This window comes from Acomys minous, assembly GCF_964271855.1.
Source record: "Acomys minous genome assembly, chromosome: 16".
NCBI lineage: Eukaryota > Metazoa > Chordata > Mammalia > Rodentia > Muridae > Acomys > Acomys minous.
This window is the reverse complement of record NC_140498.1, coordinates 4,620,018-4,641,974: the sequence shown is the minus strand read 5'-3', so window position 1 is coordinate 4,641,974 and position 21,957 is coordinate 4,620,018. Positions and strand designations below refer to the sequence as shown.

Sequence of the window (21,957 nt, the reverse complement as noted above, 5' to 3'; positions counted from 1 at the left end):
AGAGCAGCACCGTCCCCAAGGCCAGAGCCCCCGGTGCCAGTCAACCAAAGACAATGGGTAGACAAAGTGGGGCGTGAGCATCCATCAACTCAGCTATAGAAAGGAAGGAAGCAGGGGCAATGCCCACTTCGACGAGGACGATCCTTGAAAACATCACAGCAAGTGGATACAGAGAGACACGGGGGTGGGGGGGGTGGGGGTGGGGCTACAAGCTGTGGGATTGTTTATATGAAATGCCTAAAGTAGGCAAATCCATAGAAACGGAAAGCAGGTGAGTGGTTGCCAGGGGCCGCAGGATGGGTGAGCAGCAGCCGCCCGTGAGCACGGGGTTGAGGTGATAGGGGTGCACCACAGTTAGGTGAGGGCTGCTCACTCCGTGTGCAGACCAAAGCCACCGCACTATATGCTCTTACAGGGCAAGTTCTATAGTATAGTGAACTGCTTGCAATAAAGAATTGTTTTTTTAAAAAGCACACATGTTCAGGGATGCTGGATGCTCTGTGACGTTTCTTGGTAGCCCCGGGAAGCAGCTCCTTAGAGGCTCTGTTTGGGGGTTCTTAATGTATAACTTCCAACTTTTGGTGCATGTCAAACGCGTCAGGGAGTACTGTTTTCTCAGAATACCAAGACAGAGGGGGCCTGCCACGCACTTGCCGAATCACAACCTGCTATTAGAAAAAAAAAATTAAAATACTTGATTTCATATTCTTAAGTGCTTTCTAACAGTTTGCACCTATTGTGGTTTTATTTATTTATTTTTTAACTGCAAGGAAACTTAGAAACAACAAAATGGATAAAGACATTGTTGCGTTAGTTTTTTCACTATGATAAAATACCTGAAACAATAAACTGGTAAAGAAGAAAGATTTTCTTTAGATTCATGGTTCCAGAGCACATTGTGGTGGGAGCATGTGGCACAGAAGTCACACGGAAGGGGCAGGGCTCTGAATGTCCCCTGTAAGGGGACACTAAACCCCCTGTGACATAACTTCCTAATGTTCTTCTACTAGACATTTGTTTGAGACAGGGTCTCCCTGTGTAGCCCTGGCTGCCCTGGAACTCACTATGTAGACCAGGCTAGCCTCAAACTGTCTGCTTGCTCACCTCTGCCTCGTGAGTGTGCTGGGTTTAAACCCCACCAGGTTAAGCCTCACCTCCTGAAGGTTCTACCACCTCCTAATAGCACCCCAAGTTGGGGACCAGGCCTTCTCACCTGAGTCTTTGGTAATGTGGGGGAGTAGGGGAGGGGCATAGGTATATCAGATCCAAGCTGGAGCAGTAGCAAGAATGAAAGATCGAATTGAAGAGTACACTTAAAATTGATTTTTTTATTTTCAGAAACATAGTGAAAAAAATGCAGTGTTTGTCATCATTCTGAGGTTAAAGGTCAGCTGTCCATAAACCACTAAAGTTAAAGCAGAAACTCCCAAAGAGCTGCTTGAAGCCAGATAACTCAGATTTATGTGACAGGATTTAGAACGAGTAGGATGTCTCTAAGAAAGGCCCGTCACCTGCCTGCTGTTTATGGTCCTGAGGTCACCAGGGTAGCTGGCTCTAGCCTTTGTTCTTGTCTGTGTAAGAAGTCGCAACAGTGTCTACCATCTCGAAGCCTTTGAGTCCATAGCTCAAAAATCATTCGGCGCTCAGCATTCTGGGTAGGAACATGGGGCGTTTGCTGTCCTTATGTGTGTTCAGGACCCTGACATGTGGACAACATGAACTTCGAGGAATGTGAACTCTGCTGTGAACATACACCCTAGTGGCTCAAAGAGCAGTTACAGCTCTTTTTTTCATCTTTCTCTTTTGGGGAGGTTTTTTGTTGTTGTCATTGTGTTTGGTTTGGTTTTTGTTGTGGTGGTGGTGGTGGTGGTTGTTTTGTTTTGGTCTTGTTTGTTTTTAGATCGAGGCCGCTACTTTGGTTTGGAAGTGTGTGCCTGCTGACAAATGGTCACTGTACTGTCCTCCCCATTGGTCACACTGCAGAACCCAGTGGTCTACCAGGGTCTGCAGTGAGCAGTCCGAGAGCCTAACAGATCACTATGGTGTGGCAGGATCCCTCCTAACCATTACTATAACCAGCATGCTTTCATTAAAGGCAGAAATGTTCAGGGTGAGGGTGTACCCGTAATGAGTGAGATTTGCTTGGGTTAAACCTTTTTTTTTTTTTTTTAAATGTTGGAACTAGCATTCCCACTACAAAGTGCACAGCCAAGGGAAATGGAGTTGGTATATCAGAGACACTGGGTTTACTGAAACACAAACTCAATGGCTTGGAATCCAACAAAGTGCCCATGGGTGGATGAATGGATAAAGATAACGTGGTGCACAGGTACAGTAGAACACTATCGGGCCCTAAGGAGGATGGAGATCTGTGACCATAGCAACGTGACTGAAACCACAGCACCCTGCACTGTGCAGGAAAAAGCTAGCCACAGAAAAATGAGTAGACACCGCCTCATTATGTGGGGGCTACAAACTTGGTGTCATGGATGTAGAGAGTGTAATAGTAGACTCAAGTCCCGTCAGGAGCTGGGACGGAGGGAGGATGGTGTGCCAGGATGCAGGTACATAGGAGAAACAAGTTATAGAGCGAAAATGGTTTGTAACAACATGTCGTACATTTCACAACAATCCACAAGTTAGAGCATCACTAACCCGGAGAGATGATAGACACTGAAGGGAAGGAAATGCTAAGTACCCTGACTTGATCATTCTGCAAAGTATGCATGATTTCAGTCTCCAGATTGTTCCTTGCAAGTGTACACAAGTTTTCCTGGGTCAAAATTTGGGGCAGTGCTGGTCAGTGATTAAGTTCCTAGGAAAACGCATCACCCTGTCACAGTGGAGTAAGAGACAGAAGTAACAGTGAAGCATGTCAGGACTTCTGAAATCCAGGTGGATTGTTCCGCCAAGACAAGACAGTCAGTTGATGTCCATCCTGGATGGTCTTTAGGCTAGACGCTGCCTGAAGTAGCATTGTCTGGTTCTAGCAATGAAAGCTTGCTCAGAAATATATGGACATTTTCTTCTCTCAAAATTCCATAAGGTGTAGACCTGCGCAAATGGAGATGTGTGGGGCTCAGCGTGTTCCCTAGGGCATTTCTCTGCCCAGGTGGGTTTCGTGTGTGTGTGTGTGTGTGTGTGTGTGTGTGTGTGTGTGTGTGTGTGTGTGTGTGCGTGTGTGTATGTTTCACATCTAACCTGTGGATGCTCAAGTTTGGGCCAGGTGTTCAGACAGAACCTTGCCGTTTTGTATCAAGTATGAGATCACGGGCCAGCAAGGTGGCTTAGCAGGAAAGGCCCTTGCTGCCAAGCCTGGGGACCTGGGCTTCATTCTTGGGACCTACGTGATGGAAAGAACCAACTCCTTCCCTCTGACGCCCATGTGTGCGCATGTGCAATCAGGCATGCATGCGCAGAGAGAGAGAGAGAGAGAGAGAGAGAGAGAGAGAGAGAGAGAGAGAGAGAAAAGAAGAAGAAGAAGAAGAAGAAGAAGAAGAAGAAGAAGAAGAAGAAGAAGAAGGAAGAGGAGGAGGAGGAGGAAGGGAGGGAGGGAGGGAAGGAGAGTGAGAGTGAGTGAGAGAGAGAGTCAAAAGCAGCAATGTACATAAAGTCAGGGTAATACTTTACAAATGCACTTGAAAGTGAGGGAGGACCAAGAAAAAGAAGAAGGAAACTGTGTGATAGAAATGGAGTCTTAGTTGCAGAGGGACCTTCCGCCTCATCCCTGTCTGCCTTTCACCCGCTGCCTTGCTCATGCACCTGGCTTGTTAGTGTGGATGGAGCCTTGCGGCTCTGGAATTTGTGGCACTGAAGGATGAGGGGGAGCCTGTGGCTGTAAGAACAAGGCCACAAAGGCCAGCAGAGGGGCGGTTTGAAGCAAGGTAGGTGTTCTGAAGGTGAGGTGCCACGGAATCAGTGAACTACCATTATCTGCAGGTTCTAGACTGATTCATGAGTGGGCAAGGATCATGTGACATGGTTTTCAAGCAACTAGTGTCTGCCAGATGCCTTCTCAGTGGCCAGCTCTAATTAGCCACTTGATGGCTTCTTGCCGGGGTGGAGTAGGTGAATGCAAATGGCTCTGTGGAAGACTTCCTGAAGTCCTAATGAGTCCTTCAAGGGAATTTTCCTTGTGGCATGGCTGTGGTTTCCTTTCCTCTTGAGTACACTTCTGAAGGTCCCTTCAAGCTTTAAAAAAAAAGAAAGAAAGAAAGAGAAAAAAGAAAAGAAAGAAGAAAGAAAGAATCCTGTGAAACTAAGGAATGTCATCCTGCAAGTGTTTATCACCCACAACTGCTGGTGAGTGTGCCTCTATATAAAGCTGGCACAATCTCCCCTCTATGGGATCCTTATTGTTGGAGGCAGATCTCGGAGTGGGGTAACGGCTTTTTGTTCTTTCAGTCTGAGTTGGATTGCAAAGTGGAACGCTCTTCCAAGAGGTGTGGGAGGAAGAAAACCGGGTGAGAAGTTAGTCATGCGAGAAGCTCATGTTTTTTGTGTGTGCCCACTCCCCGTGAGCCGTGGGCTGAGCCATGCAAAGAGCCACTCAGAGACCCTCAGGGCCTCATCACCCCTGACTAAATATTGACCTCCGTCTTGCATGGTGGCTGTTGACTGAAGCTCCTGCCCTGTTGCCATCTACCTGCCTGCATGCTCAGAGGTAACTAACTACCCCCAGGAGGAGCTACACAGTGGACGAGAAGAGCTGGATGGGCTGTAAGCTACTGGGCTGGGAGTGGATCCTGGCCATTTGGAAACTGGCTCAGTTTTAACTGGTTAGTAACTGCATTGGGAGAACCTGGAGGAGGTCCTGATGATGGCTGTGGAAACTTCAGGCCACTCTGACCTGCCAGTTTGTGGTCCTGGCTGGTTTCTCTTGTTCACCCTTGGAGAATCTTCCCTGATGGGTTTGTTCTTCTTACTTGGGTCTGTGAGGCCAGCTGGACAGTCTCTGCAGTTCTTTGCTGTTGGTTGGTTGGTTGCTGTCTTTTTAGCCTTTCAGTTTCTATTACAAAAGCTTCGTTTTCCTATTTAGCCTTGTGGCTCCAACACATTCACACTGGTGCCTGTTCCTTGTTAGCAAAAGCAGGCGTGCTCTAACACCCACTCACAGCTTCCATGGAACAGACAATGTTCCTCTGACAGTGTGTATGTGTGTGTGTGTGTGTGTGTGTGTGTGTGTGTATTTATGTGTGTGTATGTGTGTGTGTGTGTGTGTGTGTGTGTGTGTGTGTGTGTGTGTGTTAGACGCATGCATATGGGTGCATGCACATGCACCATAGTGCACATAGGGAGGTCAGAGGGCAACTTACATTAGTCCGTTCTCTTCTTCTGTTCTGTGGGTTCTGGGGATCAAACTCAGGTCAGCATAGCAACCAGCTCCCTTACCTGCTGGGCCATTTTGCTGGTCCTCAACCTTCACAGTGGAAAGGTGAGACGATGCTATTTCCGGGGCCTCAGGGCAGCCTGGTTTTGGTGGTGGCCTATGGCAGTATAGCGAGCACAGGGCCACCAGCAGTGGCTCTAGACAAGATCCTGGGAGGCAAAGGGAGGTTCTGTATTTGTCCAGCGCCACCTGTGAGAAGAGGCAGGAATGGAATAAGTAGTGGGTCCATCAGGTTAGGAGTGCTCGCTGGAGTGTTCGATCCTGTGTCTTGTTACTTTTGAGTGGCCCGTGTGGAACACCTGGATGCAGGCAGCAACTGCTGCAGCTGCAGCCGGGCAGGACGGCACTCTTCCCCACCAGCAGCACAGAACTGCCTGGGAATTTAGCACGCAGATTCTCAAGCTCCGAAGGGCAGACCTGAGAATCACAAGCTGGGGGCGAGGGGGTCAGGCCTGATACTCAGCCTTGTGGCTGAAGTTCCAGATGATCTTGGGGTGCTCAGGGTTTTGAGAGCTCTGCTTGGAGCTCCTGCTCCAGCCTCCCCTCCCCCACCTGGCATTTGGCTGGATGGACAGGCTTTTCTGACCTCCTTTACAGAGAGGGTTTTGAATCCGTTTTGGCCATTAACTGAGGACTCTTTCTGCATTCGACTCTAAAGCTTCCATCCCATCAGCATGCTGTGCCATCTCTGTCCCCGGTGACTTTTCTTGACAGTGGAAAACAGTGTGAGAATGGGGTTTTTGGCTGGGAACTTCCGTACCTTTCTGAAGCACTGGTTAGGCTTAGGATGGGTCCTGCACCCTCAAGGGAGCATGGAGACCCTGCACGTCAGCTGGAACCCAGTGTGTTTGCAAGCACCTGTTCAGCTGTGCCTAGGAGAGGCTGTGGACTATTTCTGGCTCCCAGACCAATTTTAGTTCTTTCTGACAATCTCTTCTTGTCTGTGAAGAGCAACGCTCTCAGTAGTTGGAGCATTATTTATAAACATAGTGTCACACCTTTTACTGGAAAGCCTTCTACACGAGATTAGCAAGGCAGAGCAGCTGAACTTAATAAATGCTGTGTTTCTCAGAAAACAAAACAACTCAGTAGGTGCCACCCTATAAGTTGATGATGCCACTTTCTGAGAGGAGGGTTTCAGAGCAGTTGAGCCATATGGTGACATCATGGACATCCTCCCCGAGACAGAGTCATGGAAGAATATTCCAGATCCTATCTAATGCCCCTGGCTGGGTTGACTGTATAGAGGGCAGTGTGGCTTACGTCTGCCCTCCGGATGGTTTAGTCTTGTTAGAGGACCAGAAATCTACTTATGGCAGCTTTTGAAAAAGGAGAGTTCGCAGAGGCTCTGAGGGTCTCTGATGAGAGGACTGGAAAATCAACCTTCATGCCGAGCACCTTGGGGTGCCTCGTACCCTTCATTTCTCTCTGAACTTGCCTTTCACTATTCAATAGCCACTTAGAAAGGGCCAACAGTAGAAGGTAGTCACTCCAGGTTCCATCCTGTGAGACTCTTGGCAGATCCCAATAGCCACACCCAAGGTCTGTTAGAGTTCACTCAGATTGATTCATTGAGTGAGTGAGTAAGTGAGTGAGTGAGTGAGTGAGTGAGTGACTGACTGACTGACTGACTGATGACTGACTAATTGAGATTGGGTCTTGCTGTGTAGCCTACTCTGGGCTTATACTTAAGACCCACCTAAATTGTCCTCTGCATTCTGGGGCTGCAGGCATGAGGCATCGTGGGAGTTCTTAGAGAAAGACCTAGATCGTACACAGCAAACATTTTTAACTTTTATAATGTTCTATAATTCTAACAGTGAATTTTCTTCATCGATTTCATATTTATGTGTGTAGAGTGAGCAGGTGGGTATGCATGTTTGCAAACACACATGTGTAAAGCATGTGTGTTCACATGCACATGGAGGCCCTGGGTTGATGTCAGGAATATTTTCTGATCATTGTTTCACCTTGTTCTTTAAAGCAAAGTCTCCCAATCAAACCCAGAGCTTGTTCCAGGGTCCCCTGGCTCCACCTTCTGAGGTGGGATACAGGAAAGCTGCCACGCCCTCTGGCGTTTGTGTACGTTCTGGGCATCCAAACTCTGGTCTTCTTGCTTGGGTGGCAGCCACCACTGATCCCTCTCCACTGACCTGATAGTCATATTTTCACTTAATTTTTACATATAGATTAGCAAGTTTTTATGATTTCTCCCTTTTGATGCTATGCTCTCAAAGGCACCCACAAAATACGGTGACATTCCTTCTATGTCTCTTGGCCTCTGAAATGCCTTCCGTCTCTTCTGGATTGTTCCCTCCACCCTTAAAAGTTTTAATCCACGTGGAAATTAATTTCAAAAGATGTCTAAGAACTAGCTTTCTATTTTGCCTGTGGCTCAGACATTTCCCAGTCAGCTTCCACCACTGCCCTGGGAAGCGCCTGCTGACTCTGTGATGAGCTGGTTCTGTCTGCATGGATCTGTCGTTCTGTGCCTGCTGACTCTGTGATGAGCTGGTTCTGTCTGTCTGCATCGATCTGTCGTTCTCTCCATTCCCCGTCTTCTTTACTCCAGTGCCAATGCGATGCAGATTTCCACCCCGCCCAAATATTTCACCTGTTCCCTTAAAGAAAGCACTTCGCGGCTTCTCCTGAGCATATTAGAAAACCTAGAGTCACTACCCACGAACTTCGGGGACGCTGTCAAACAGAGTGAGGTTTATTTAGACAGGTGCACCATAATTTCATGACTCTTGATCCGATTATTAGTGTATGGGTTGTACATGCCATGTGGATCCGCTGCTCAAAGGAGTGAGCCAGCCCTGGACAAGGTAGACGCTACAGTATGAGGCTGCATCGTGCTCCTTAATACAATGTGCAGTTTTAAACCTATTGTTTGCTTGTTTCTGGGCCCTGGATAGCCTTAGGTAAACAAAGCCACAGTGAGTAAAACTATACACACAGAGGGGAGGCTGTTGTTTGTAGTGCCGCACTCAGAAGGGGTGTACTGTGAAAATAAGCATCTTACTTTGGTTCCGTTTTCAAGCTGCGTTTTTTGGGGGGTGTTCTATCGGTGACTTCTGCACATAAGGCAGCACAAGGTTTTCCGTCTCTTGAAGGTGACAACTTTTGTATGCATAGCGACCTGCTTTTACATGAGCCTTCCTCCCTCACCCAGAGGGGAATGCCTTTCTGTTAGTATATAGTTGCAACCTGGTGAGTGGACTCTTGGACCACCTCTCAGGGGCATTTCTAATCTAGCAAAAAATACTAAAGAAAAACAACGACAACAAAACCTCAGTTACTTGATGGCACACCTAGAGCCTAGAACTGTTGTTAAGTCAAAAGGCATTTGGCAGGCACTTCCAAACAGTCTTTCCAGGAGAGTCAGCCCCTTCTTTACCCCACTTCTCCAGATCTGCAGCAAAAGTCATCCCTTTAGAAGGACCTCATTTGTTCCATCAATAAAAATGTGGTTTGTTCTTTAGTCGAGTTTATGTTGGTTCAATTCTGAGGGAGGTTAATAGGTTTTCTTATTTATTGGTCGTTATAATTTGTTGTATTTTCTGTAAATTATCCATATATGTCCTTTATTGTTTTATTTACTTATTCACCTGACATGCCAGGTATTGAGTCAATGGCCATATACTCAAAAGACAAGCACTGTACCACGGAGCTACATCCCAGGCCCTCGGCACTTCTGAAACAGATACAATTGCATACTGGGAAGAAAATGGGATGTCCTCTGTGTTCCCTGGTTCCGTCTTGTTCTTCCTCCATAGCTCTCTAGCTATACAGACACAAAGGCATGTCATTTTTAAATCAACCATTAGCCATGTTACCAGACTGAGTGAGAGGGTTGGTACTGAACCCTTCCTGAGATTTCCTGCCTCACTCCACACAGGGTCAAGGCTGAGCTGATTGACAGCCTTAGCTCTCAGAGACCTGGTATCCTTCTCCAGTGTTCAGAAAACCTGGACAACAGCTGTCAAGCAGCCCCCTGGCTGGGCCACCAAGTCCCAGGGACTCCACCCAATCAGAATGAGAGTGTATCCCCCTGTCGCTGGAGCCCTGACCCTCTGTGTTGTCTTCAGCCTGCGCAATGGAGCCTTCCCATGCCCACAGTGCTCAGCTTCTCTCTCCTCATGCTCAGCTGTTACAGGACAGACTCTGAGGACTTCTGGCTTGCTGCGAGCTCTCGACACTCACTCTGATTGGCAAGGTGTTCTAGGGCCCTACAACAGCAAAGTCTCCTGCAGACAGGGACTCTGTGGAGACAGAAACTATGACCTTGGTAGTTTTTGAAGGTCAGAATGGATACCATGAGACTTGGGGGTCCTTAAATTACCCTATATTTCTACCATGCGTCTTGCCTAATCTTAAGACTGACCCACCCTGTGGAGTTTGTCTGGCCCCGCTAGCGATGGGGTTCCGTGATGACTTTGCTATGGGCTTCCTGGGTTTTCCCCATAGCTGACTCATCACTGAGATCACCGAATAAACACAATCGTTTCTAGGTTCCATTTCCACTGACTAAACCTAATCTCCAGGCTCAGAACCTAGGAATCAGCATCTCAAACCAATGACCCTAGTGATTCTAATGCAAAACGGGCTTCAGGAAATGAGCCTGGATCACTTGGTATCCACACTTAGGCTCCAGATTGGGAACATCAGGCTTGGTATTAGATAAGGCTTCCTTTTACCTCCTTGAGTTTTCCCAACCATAACACAGAGCCTAATAGCTGTGAACTGCCCATTGCCCCCACACACCTGTCGGCACAGTGGCAGGACATACTTTTCCCACACTGCAGTCAATGGTCACTACCCCTCCACCCAAGAGGGACAGACAAGCCCCATTAAATGCTCCCAGGATCTCTCAGTGTTAGAGTAGGTCTGCAGGTCCTGCCCACCTCTAGACCACCACCGTGCAGCCTGGGACAGCTCAGAGCTGGATGTGTCAAAGTGGCCAAGGAGCCTCTGAGTCACCCAGCTGTTGCCCTCAACCATTATCTTCTGTAAGAACAGCACAGATTTTCCGCCCCTGTGGATCCCAGCGTTGTTACAAAGGTCTTGTGAGCTGCAAGGCAGTGGGAAAAGGAGAATCACTAAATATGTTTCTGGCTCACAAAAGGATGCCCCAACTTCTCAACCACGCTAAAGAACGTGTCCTAGCTCATCTTTATTCCTGGTGTGGTAAGAGGGACTTTTCATCGCCTCTTTCTCTGGGAGATGTGTTTCATGAAGAGATGAAAACGGGTGGGGAGCGGTGAGGCAGAGGCTTGGCATCTGGAAAGGAGCGGGGAAGCGAGGAGGGGACCGAAGATCTGGTCAGGGTTCTTGTCCCCTGAAGCTCACTGTGGGTCAGAAACTGCAGGGCTCTGTGTGCCCTCTTGGATCTATTTGGAGGTGCCAGGCCCCCAACAGATGGAAGCGCACACATCTTACAAACATCTGCCTGGGACCTGGCTCAGGATCTGGCAGCGCCGATCCTGCAATTCTTTCCGGGCAGGGGCCAGAGGGATGACACTGGAGAGAAGCATTTGTATTGTTCTATTTGCTAAGAGTCTGCTCCTGCCAGCAGGACCTGACACCTGCACGCAAACAGGACTGAACTGCTGTGAGCTGGCACAGGAACAATCAAAGTGAAGCTGCCCAAGGGAAGGTCTCTTTATTGAGATGCCATCAGATGGTTCAGGAACGATCTGTATGCCCTCATGGGAATCATGCATGGAGGAGGTCATGGGGGCAGCCTCGCCCAGATATCCTGAGTCCCCTGACTGGCTGAGAGAGATACCCACAGATCTCAGGGGTACCCTGGCTCTCGATGTCAAAGCTGGTGCTGCCATGGCTGTATGCCTAGATCCATGGGAGGTCTCTGCTGCATTCTTGCTATTGACACCCTGTTTCTAGTAATCCTTCAGCGGTCGCCAGGAAAGAGCCTGAGATGGTCCCAACCTCTGTAGGATTGGCAGGCTGGATAGAAAGAGAGGCAGCGGAAGGCGTGTGGTGGCCCAGTCCAAGAGACCAGCTCAGAGGTGACAATCGAAAATGATGGCCTGTGAGGCCTCACTGTCTCCGAAAGGCCTCATCTCACTGTGGCAATGGTTTCCTTCATTCCAAATGAAACAGGAGCACCTGTTTTGTGAGATGTCCGATGTCTCCAAGCTCAAGCAGCTGTCCAGAGAGAGAGGAAGGGTCTCCCCTGCTCAGAGACTGCGGTTGGAGCTTAAGGCTCATTTTGTGTAAGAGGCCTTTGGGTGCTATGAACCAGAGACTCCTAAGTAGAAACCACTGAATAGCCATGAGTCCAGGGGAGGAGACCAGGGGTGCAGGGAGGAGACCAGGGGTGCAGGGGAGGAGACCAGGGGTGCAGGGGAGGAGACCAGGGGTGCAGGGGAGGAGACCAGGGGTGCAGGGGAGGAGACCAGGGGTGCAGGGGAGGAGACCAGGGGTGCAGGGGAGGAGACCAGGGGTGCAGGGGAGGAGACCAGGGGTCCAGGGGAGGAGACCAGGGGTGCAGGGGAGGAGACCAGGGGTGCAGGGGAGGAGACCAGGGGTGCAGGGGAGGAGACCAGGGGTGCAGGGGAGGAGACCAGGGGTCCAGGGGAGGAGACCAGGGGTGCAGGGGAGGAGACCAGGGGTGCAGGGGAGGAGACCAGGGATAGCTGCTGGTTTCTGAGGGAAACTGAGCTGGGCTTGTATCGCGGGGCTGCAAACTCACATCCTGAGGAAGCAGTGATTGTAGATCCAGCATCTGACACTCGGTGGACAGAAGATGTCCTGGGATAGAGCACCGGGGCTCCTACAACTCTCCTGGGAAGCCTTACATTCCTGGTGCTGGGGGATACCAAGGAGCTGGGCAACTTGGGGGAGGGGAGCTGCTCCTGATTAGGGTGGGACAGGGGCTAGAAAGGGAGCTCTTGGTGCTGCCATGTGCCTAAGCCTGGTCACATACCAGGCAGACACTCCTTGCGGGGAAAGCCACTGCTGAGACTGCCACTGAACAAGGGGCAAAGAGAATGCAAGAAGAGCCAAAATGGGGGAAGTTGGGAATGTAGCTCGGTTGAGAGAGCACCTGTCTACCACACATCCAGCCCTGGGCTGGGCACCCAGTGATAACATAAATTGATTATGGTGGCACGTGCCAATAATCCCAGCATTCAGGAGGTAGAGGCAGGATGATCAGAAATTCAAGGTTATCCTTGGCTGCATAGTAAATATAAGGCAAACCTGGCCTTGTCTCAGGGTTGCCTGGGGGGGCGGGGTCAGGGGGAGGGGGACAGAAATCACTAAAGAAAGAGAAAGGTATAAGGAGGCAAGCAGGAGAGGACCTCAAAGCTTGTTTCTGCTGGCTGGCACCTGCTCGTTCACCTAAGGCCTCTGAAGGCAGAAGATGAGCTAAGTAAGCTGTTGTGGGGAAGGTAATACAAGATGACCCACAGCAAACACTCAGAACCAGTGGTGAGGTCCAGGTGTGCCTTTAGCATGTGTGTCCCTAATGCAGGCAGTCTTAGCCTTAGCAAGGGGCACAAAAGCCTAGAGGTAACTGTTTGAAAGTAATAGTGCCTGCCTCTCTCGCCGTTAAATCATTATTGTATTAAAGAGCTGACACCTGTACTTTGAAAGCTGCTTATACATAGCATTCACTTTTTCAGCTGTGCTGCCTTCTAAGTTTTGTCCTCTGAAGTGTAAGCCACAGTGAGGGATCAGCATCATGACTCTTGGCATAGGACAATAGAAAACAAGCTCCCTGGGCTGGCTTTACCAGTCGCTTATGTGTGCCTGGCTGTCCTGGTTCCAGTGGACAAGGTCCAAAGGGAGTCGTGGCCATTAGGAAAATGTGTTCTGGGGAAATTGGGTTGGTGGGAAAAGGGTCCCTGAGAAATGGCTCACTCCCTCCATTCTGACGTCACTGCCACTTGCACAGTGCCCAGGGCCCTGTGGCAGCAGCCACCTGGAATGACTCAGGGTCCTAGAAATGGAAGCCCAGAGAATGCAGAGGAGCCTTGATCTGGGTTTCTTGGGCTCCCAGCCACCTCTCTAGACTTGCTTGGACTAGGCCAGAGAGCCTAGACACTGTAAATAGATTCTAGGGTCTTTCTTGCAGAAGGCCGCGAAATGTCCTGTTCCCTCTTGGTGGTGTCACCTGTTGGACTGCTCTGGCCGTTGTTGTGACCACTCTGCCAGAGCCCTGGTGTTCTCTCCAGATGCCCCGGCCTCCCCAGATGGTCTGGCTCTATTCCATTGCTGCCCCAGGCTTGCAGTTGTCCTCGGGTCTTACATAGGTCAGATCTGGCCAAGGCCAGGAGACAGACTGGGCTGCGGCTGCAGGCAGAGGCCCTGCTCCCGCGGAAGCCCATCTGGGGACTGGAGCAGAAGGATGCAGCCCTTACAGGGGACCAGGAGTGACCCAGGACAGAGAGTGTATATGGACAGAGGCTTTGACCAGGAGCCTCTTGGAGAGCAAGTAGCCACCTGCAGGCCAGCTTTTCTCTGTGACTTTCAAGACACTTCCAAGAGCCTCCTGGGCCGCAGGATGCCCTAGCCCTGTGGTTCTCAATGCTGCAACCCCTCAATACAATCGATTGTGTTGTTGACCCCCAACCACAAAATTACTTCACTGGTACTCCATAACCATAATTTGTTACTGTTATGAATCATAACATAAATTATGATATGCAGGATATCTGATCCACCACCCACAGGTTGAGAAGCGCTGCCCTAGCCCTTCCCCCACAGCCTTCCTTGGAGGAAGTCAGCAAAGGCCACAGCTTCTCAGGCTCTATCCTATCTCCTCCGGCTTGGGAGTGGGAGTGAGCACAGCCTCTCAGGCGTTATGTCTCGCAGCTTGTTAGAGGCTTGCGGTTCGCAGGTACCAGGAGGATGGAGACATGAGGCCAGGAACTAGGACCCCATGGTGGCCAGAAGATGAAATAGCGAATCTGTGCCTCAGTTGGAGATGGGTGTGCATGTGTGTGTGAGGTATTCCTCCTTCTAAAATAAGGTCAGTGACCTCAGCCACCAAAGGAAGGGAGTCAGTAGCACAAACAAAGGGGACACAGTTCTCTGGGGACCTTCCTTGAGCTTAGGTGGACTAGGGGTCTGTTTATCTCCTAGATATCTGAAGAGTACACCAGGTGGGGGTGGTCCACATACAATCATAGTGTCCATCCCTGTTGCCTGGTGCGGGACCATTCATGAAGGAGTGGGCCAGCCAGGACCACTGTGCTTAAGGACAAACTACACATGTCAAGGTGGAGATCTGTGACCATGCAAGGGCTGGAATATGTGTGCTATTCTGGGCCCCTGTTCAAGTTCCCAGACAAATTTGAGACAGATGCCTGGGCAGAAAGGTCAGCAGGGAGGATGCTGGGAAGGAATGCTGAGGGAGGCAGCAAGTAGTCAATGCAGTGATGCTGAGAGCCCTCCACACCCCTACCTAGAGCTCTGAGCTGGGGGAGCAGGCAGCTCAGAATTTTTGCTTGGACCTTTGATTCCCTCACGCTAATGTCTACAGGTGCACCTCTGTCTCCTGCCCACCGCAGGAATCACCTTGGGTGAGCCAGCATCCCGAGAGGAATTCATTGGTGAGCAGCTGCAGGGAGAAGGGGTGCTCCGTTGCCACATCCACTCTGGTGGCTTTTTTTGGAGGAAAGGAGTATCTGGCCTAGAGAAAGGAAGTAATCTTGGAAGTGTGCATGGCAGAGGAGGCACTTTGGGACTTCTTAAATACATAAGATGATGATTTCCAGGCAGGGGAACAGGCAAGGAGATCAGTAGAGGGATGTTCAGAAATCACCAGGGTCTAACTGGGCCTGCTGAGAAGACAGTCTAGACAGACAGACAAGGACAGGATGCTGCTGCAGCTTGCTAGGAGAATGAGGTTTGTCACCTTTGTAACTTTGTAGCTAGTTGGGGAGGGTTTTGTTTGTTTGTTTGTTTGTTTGTTTTTAACAGTAACTCAAGACAAGAGCCAGGTTCTATGGCCAGACGTCTGCTAGCCCTGGGTCTGGGATATAGATGGAAGAACCAGGAGACAGGACAATCAGACCATGTGGAGAGAAGCAAGGACACGGGGAGTCGTGTCACACTGGTGGGAGGAGAATCTCAGGCCTCCTTCTATCAGTCTCATGACGGGAAGTGGAGCAGGCAGCTTCCGCCTTTGGATCTTGGGTTGGGGAAGTCAGGAGGCCAGAGCTGGCAAGGAGAGCCCAGGGCTGAGCGCAACTGATGCTGCAGACTCAGGTAGCTGACAACAGGCGATGGGGAGGAGAGATCTCCTGCCGGAGGAGTTAGGTTAAACTAGCCTGGGGTTCCACAGAAGTTGAGGCAGAAGCTGAGGAAAGAACCCGAGCTGGGTTTGCAGGCAGGGGAAGCCATCAAACAGGAGTTGTTTTTTGTTTTTTATCATCTGACACAATTAACTTTTCAGTGATAGAAGTTTTTACTGGACTAAGTGATAACCGTCCATATCCTGTTTAGTCCTAAAAATAATCTTGTCTGAAGTGTGACTGTGCCTCCTTTGAGTGCCGATACCGTTGCTGATGTAAAGTTCGCTTTGCAGAAGGGGAAACTGAGGCCCTGAGTATCTGAGGAATTGGTTCAGATTGCACTAGTCACCAGAGGCAGAGCTGGGGCACTGACTCCTTCCCTTGCCACTGTCATGGGACTTAACCTCTGGTCTTTCCAGCCCTCCTGGAGCGACCTGAAAGAGTCCCATAGAGAGAGAGAGTGCAGGAAAAGCACATTCTCTTTCAGAGACAAACCCAGAGTCATCAGCCATGAGAGGTGGCACACATCTGTAATCCTGGCACTCTGGACAGGAAGCTCACTACAAATCTGAGGCTAGACCATGCAAGACCCCCAAGAAACTAACAAAAAGATTCACCCAAATAACAAAGACAAATGGACACATAGATACCAAACTGTAGGGAATGTTGACCTCTGAGGGTGGGATTATGGGTAATGCTAACATCCTCCTGGCAGCATTCTCCTGCATTCTCCAAGTGTGTCTATTTGTTTTATTTGTCTCCAGGTAGAGTTTCACTAAATTGTCCAGGGTGGCCTTGAATTCATTTTGTGGCCCAAACTTCAAAACTTTGGTGTGTGTGTGTGTGTGTGTGTGTGTGTGTGTGTGTGTGTGTGTATTCTTTCCATCTACTGTGTGGGTTCCAGGCATCAGAGTCGGGTTGCCAGGCTTGGCAGCAAGCACCTTGACCTGCTAAGGTATCTTGCCAAGGCCTGGCTTTCAACTTTGATTCTCCTGCCTCAGCTTCCCTAGTGCAGGGATTATAGAAGTGGGCCACCATATCTGACTAAAGAACATTATTTATTTATTTATTTATTTATTTATTTATTTATTTATTTTTATCAAAGACAATGTTGTAGGGAGTCTTCTCACAGCCCTAAGCTCTGAGGGACAGAAATAGAGCTGCAGTGTTGGTTAATTTCTAACCAGCCTGTATAGCTGAGTGTCCGGGGAGGCAACCAGGAAGACCACTCAAACAAGAAGTTCAGCAAAGACATAGAGCAGGCTGGGCGTGGGGGCACATGACTGCCATCTGCACCTGGGAGGCAGAGCTAGGAGAATCACAGGTCACTTTGGCTGCACTTTGGCTAAGACTCTAAAAGCAAAAACCAACAGCCTAGCTAAAAGCAGAACAGTGGAGTCTGACCGAGACCCAGGCTCGCCCACTGGCTAAGGACCACCTTTCTACAGACCGAGTTCTTTGCTCTGTGCCTTGGGGTTTGAGATGACCACAGGCTTTGAGAAGAAATGCTGGGGACTCTGGGACTAGAGATGGGAGCCCTAGGGACAGGAGTAGAGAGAAGTGACGTGGGGGACAAGGTAGAAGATTCTCGCAGGAAGCCGCCTCCTCAGGTCCATCATGTAGAGAGGGGCCTTGGCTCAGAGATGCTCTGCCAAGAGGTATGAGGGTGGGGAGGAGGGGGCTGAGGTAAGGAAGGCGGCTGTCCTTTAGCTTCCACTAAGGAAGGTCACCAGCTCTGGCTCACTCTGCTCTGTGAACACGTGGGCTCCAGTCATGGCGTTCCCAAAGTGATCTTGTTTTTTCCTTTGTCCAGAGACCACCTGGGAACGGCCCAGCAGTTCTCCTGGGATTTCAGCCAGCCCTGGCCCTCACAGGAGCTCTCTGCCTCCAACAGGTAAGATCCGCTCAGCAGCTTGGGGTCGGTGGGAAGGCTGCATAGCTGCTTTCGCCGGGAAGCTGAGACTGTGGGTCTGAACTGCTGAAGCAAGCCTGCTGTGGAATCTGTGGACCAGACCTAAAGATGGTCCAGACCAGGTCCCTGAGGCCTGCTTCCCAACGTAGCAGGACCAGCTGCAGCCCTGGGGACCTTGGGCTCCTGACTACTAAAGTGCTTAGGATGAGAGTTGGCTGGGTGACGTCAGAGGTCAGAGATCTTTCCAGATGCAAGGCAGAACAGCTCCACATGGCTCTCATCAGCGCTGAGGAGTGGAAGCTAAAAGGAGTGGTGTTTTACAGGGGAGTTTTTGGACAGAATGTTCTGGAAAGAAAATAGAATTCTTTGCAAGGATTTGAGTTATCTGCAGAGGTGGCTGAATGACGATGTTTGAGGGGTATGTCCCTACACTAGGAGTGAGCATTGTCTAGAAATGTCTTAGGTGGCATCTTAAGGGCTTGCCAATGGGAGAAATGGCTCTTAATTTCTTCTGGGTTTCCCTCCTCCAGCAGCGCTCCCTGCCTACTCTGTTTGGAGCCCTTAGCCTCTCAGCCTGCATCACAGTGTGTAGCCTCAGTGCATTTGAAATTCTTTTCTCAGTTGAGGCTGTCCTCCCATGATGCACTGAGGGTAGAGACTGGGTGTCTCCTAGTGCTCTGGTCTCCAAGTCTCCCCACAGAGCCTGGCTTCGTTGTTGCATGAATTCACAAGCCATCATTGGCCTCTTAAGAGACTACTCGCCACAAACAGGCTTATTAGTGCCCTGTGCTGTCACCTGTGGGGGGTGGAGCACTGGGTGAAGCTGAGTTGGGTCTGTGCAGAGGCCTGGGATTCCCCAACCTTCCTTCCCCTAGAAGCATGTCAAGAGCACTCCTCCTCCACACAGCATCAAGTGTGCTGGGCTTCTAAGGGGTTAGAAGGGTGGGGACATAGTAAAGAGGGTCAGAAGGGACTTGAGCAATGGCTGCCCACACCTCAGGGTCCTAGCGTGGCATTTCCCAAGCCTAAGGCCCCAGAGTTCTGAACGAGAAGCCCTGTGGCAAAGGAGCTCAGTGGTCAGATCTCTTTGGAGGTTTGGTGGGCACACCCTGTTCTGAAAGATACCCAGATGCATCACCACATGTCATTGGGGCCCCCACTGTGTTCATCCATAGCTCGTCACGTGCTTGCCAGCCTGTCAGATCTCAACTCTGGGAGACTTTGCCATCCACAGGCATTAGTCAGGGTCTGAAGAGACTATCAGGGTATCGGATGCTCACAGGCATCTTCTGGGAAGGGTCCAGGGGTCTTGCTAAATGTCCCACGGGGCACAGGAGAGGCCCACAGCAGACTCCTGGGCTTATAGGACAACAGTGGGAGTTAAGAAGCTGTTCTGGGGGACAGAACATCCATTCACCACTGCCCACCACAGTAGAGTCCTTGGTCTTTCAGGGGTCTCTGGCCTATCACCCACAGGGACAGGGAAGACTGGCTTGGGTTCTAAAACCCACTTTTTGGTTTCACACCCATTTTAGTGTGGAGGGCATCAGCTATGATGTAACGGAGAATGTATCCCGACTGAATGTGAGGCCTTTCCCTGCCCCCTTTGTGGTACTTAAATCCAAGTGTGTCTACTGCCCTCCATCTCCCCTCCATCATCCCTCCTTCTTCATGGACCATTCCAGCGACAGCAGGGTCTGGCATGTGCTATTGTCTCTCCCATCCTTATATTCGAATCTAAACTTCTTAAATAAAGAAAGACTTGGTGACCACTCTATTTCTCTGTAAGGGTTCACAAGGTTTTGGGGATTGTTGTTTTGTTTTGTTTTGTTTTGTTTTGTTTTTCTAGATCTTTTTCTCATTTAGTCTCACAGAGATTGGATTTTATTGTGGGGAAAGAGACACAGACAGGAAAAGGACCTGAGGTTGCTTCGGAATTGGACCAAATCCTCAGGCTCTTGGGGTTGTAGTCTTCTCTCATGGAGACCCCATATGCAGGGCCTGGGTTGCGGAGCTTTCTCTTGTTCGTTTCTGTGAAAGTCACAGTGGTAGTGTAGTAACCTCTACCTTTTTACTTTATTTATTTGTGTGTGTGTGTGTGTGTGTGTGTCTGTGTCTGTGTCTGTGTGTGAAGTGTGATGTACCATCAGAAGTCAGAGGACAACTTTGGGGAGTTGGTGACATCCAGGGATCCTACTGAGGTTGTCAGGCTTGCCCAGCAAGCGCATTGACCAACCAAGGCATCTCATGGACTCTGTCAACCACCTTTATCCCCAAACATGTCACTGCTTCCTGTTCCCGGGTGACAGACTTTATGGGGGACTTGGACAAACAAGCACAAGGAACTAGGCCAGGCAATCCCTGTGCGCTCTAACAAGGAGTGAAATTGGGACAATGTGGCAGTGACTGGGGAGCCAGAAGACCTCAGCCGAGAAGTGACATTTAGGACAAGATTTAAGGACAGTGAAAAGGCAGGGTCGGGGAGGCAGTGACTCCGTCCAGGAACAGCCAGGTCAAAGCTCCTGAGACAGGAAGAGCCCCAGTCTCATGAGTAGGGCTTGAGAACAGAAAGGGGCCTGGTGGGGCTGGGGTGGGGCTGGTCTGGATAGCAGGGAGCTGGAGACAGTGTCTGTGGAGCCAGGTGAGCTGAAAGAGGAACATGATGGATTCCATGCTGTCTGGGAGGTGGAAAGGACGGCTGATGGCGAGCACTGCTAGCTCTGTGAGCAGCTGCCAGGCTGTACTAGCTCTGGGCTCCCTGTTAGCAGGGGAGAGGTTTTACAGTGTGTGTGTGTGTGTGTGTGTGTGTGTGTGTCTGAGTGTATATGTGTGTATGTGTGAGTGTGAGTGTGTATATGTGTGTATATGTGTAAGTGTGAGTATGTGTGTGTATATGTGTGTGTATGTGTGAGTGTGTGTATATGTGTGTGTATGTGTGAGTGTGTGTGTATGTGTGTGTATGTGTGAGTGTGTGTGTGTGTGTGTATGTGTGAGTGTGAGTGTGTGTATATGTGTGTGTATGTGTGAGTGTGTGAGTGTGTATATGTATGAGTGTATATATGTGTGAATGTGTGTATGTGTGTGTGTGTGTGTGTGTGTGTGTAGAAAACCCAGTCCCATTTCCTGACCACAGACCACAGGCATCCCTCTGGTCCCTCCTGAAGGAAAACACGGGACACTGAACAATGCCGGGAAACCACAGATTAACCTCATCAAGCCACATGCTGGTGAAGGGCAGGAGTGGAGCTAGTTTCAACTCCAGGGGCCCTCCTGCCTTCCAGGGAGTCTTAAGGCTCAAGGCAGGGCTGGCCAGGCTCCCAGCTGGGGAGGAGAGAGCTGGATGTGAACCTGAGCCCTGGAAACACATTCCTCTTTTTAAATCTTGGGTGATATTTGCGGTGACTACTGAGCCGGGGACCTGGCCCACATTGCCTCTTTTAATGTCATCAGAGTTAAGGGGCCCCGTGGATTCAGCGGCTTTACTAGGGCTGCCTGCTGCCAGGCTTTCTAAATGAAAAGCCGTTCAGACCAGAAGAGAACTCCTGAGAGTCTTTCAGTAACCGCTGGAAACATCAGAGTCCCTCTCTGGGCTGCTTTAGCACACATTGTGGAAGTTTTGGTTTGTGGAGAGAGAAATCGTATCAGGCACAGGGGAGAGAAATGGAGTAAGGATGGTGTCCTTGGTGGTGCCTGAGTCACTTGTAGGCTAAGGGACAGCAGAGAACAGTGCTGTGCCCCCCTATAGGGCTGGTGCAGACCATGAGCACGGCCTATATCCCATGTTCCATACTGAGGCCACAGGCCATTTGTGCCTCTCACATAACTCCTGTGCCTGAAAAACTAACATGTTTAGCTTACCTTAATTGAATATCTTTAAAATTCTTTTTGGGACCATTTTATGCTTATAAACAAGTGGAAAAAAATAGCAAAGTCCCTGTAAGCCCTTTCTTTTCAAATCAATTTTTAGGTAAGGGGATGGTAGCACTAGGTGTGGGACCCAGGGTCTCATGTATGCTAGGCAAGGCCTCTGCTGCTGAGCTACAGTCTAAGGCTGCCCTGTAGATCCTTGACTCAGTTTCCCCTGTGAATGTCTCCCACAGCCAGAGTCCACTTGTCAGAACCAGGAAGTGAGCCTCGAGTGTTACTCTTAACTAAATGTCAGGCTCTATTTGGATTTCATAGGTTTTCCTTGGATACACTTTTTCTAGTCTAAAAGATGCTTCCCCCGAACCCCTGCTGCATTTATATTTTATTTAATTTTGTTTAAAAAGCCACCTGCAGCCAGTGTTTGGTGCATCCAACAGAGCAAGTATAAGGAAGGAGGCTCCTGCCTAAGCCTCAGGGCCTGGGGTGTATACTGAACTGGTGTTTTTTTTCTTCAAGATGAA

The 21,957-nt window shown here is 49.8% G+C and overlaps 1 protein-coding gene across 16 annotated transcripts in view; it reads left to right on the top strand.

Moving 5' to 3' along the window:
* GAS7 (growth arrest specific 7) overlaps positions 1-21,957 on the top strand; it is a 234,323-nt gene that overhangs the window by 155,636 nt on the left and 56,730 nt on the right. For all 16 annotated transcript variants that reach the window (XM_084764353.1, XM_084764363.1, XM_084764368.1 and 13 more), the window contains exon 3: positions 17,471-17,551. In XM_084764353.1, the coding sequence (XP_084620479.1) occupies positions 17,471-17,551 (81 nt within the window). The remainder of the gene's footprint in view (positions 1-17,470; positions 17,552-21,957) is intronic.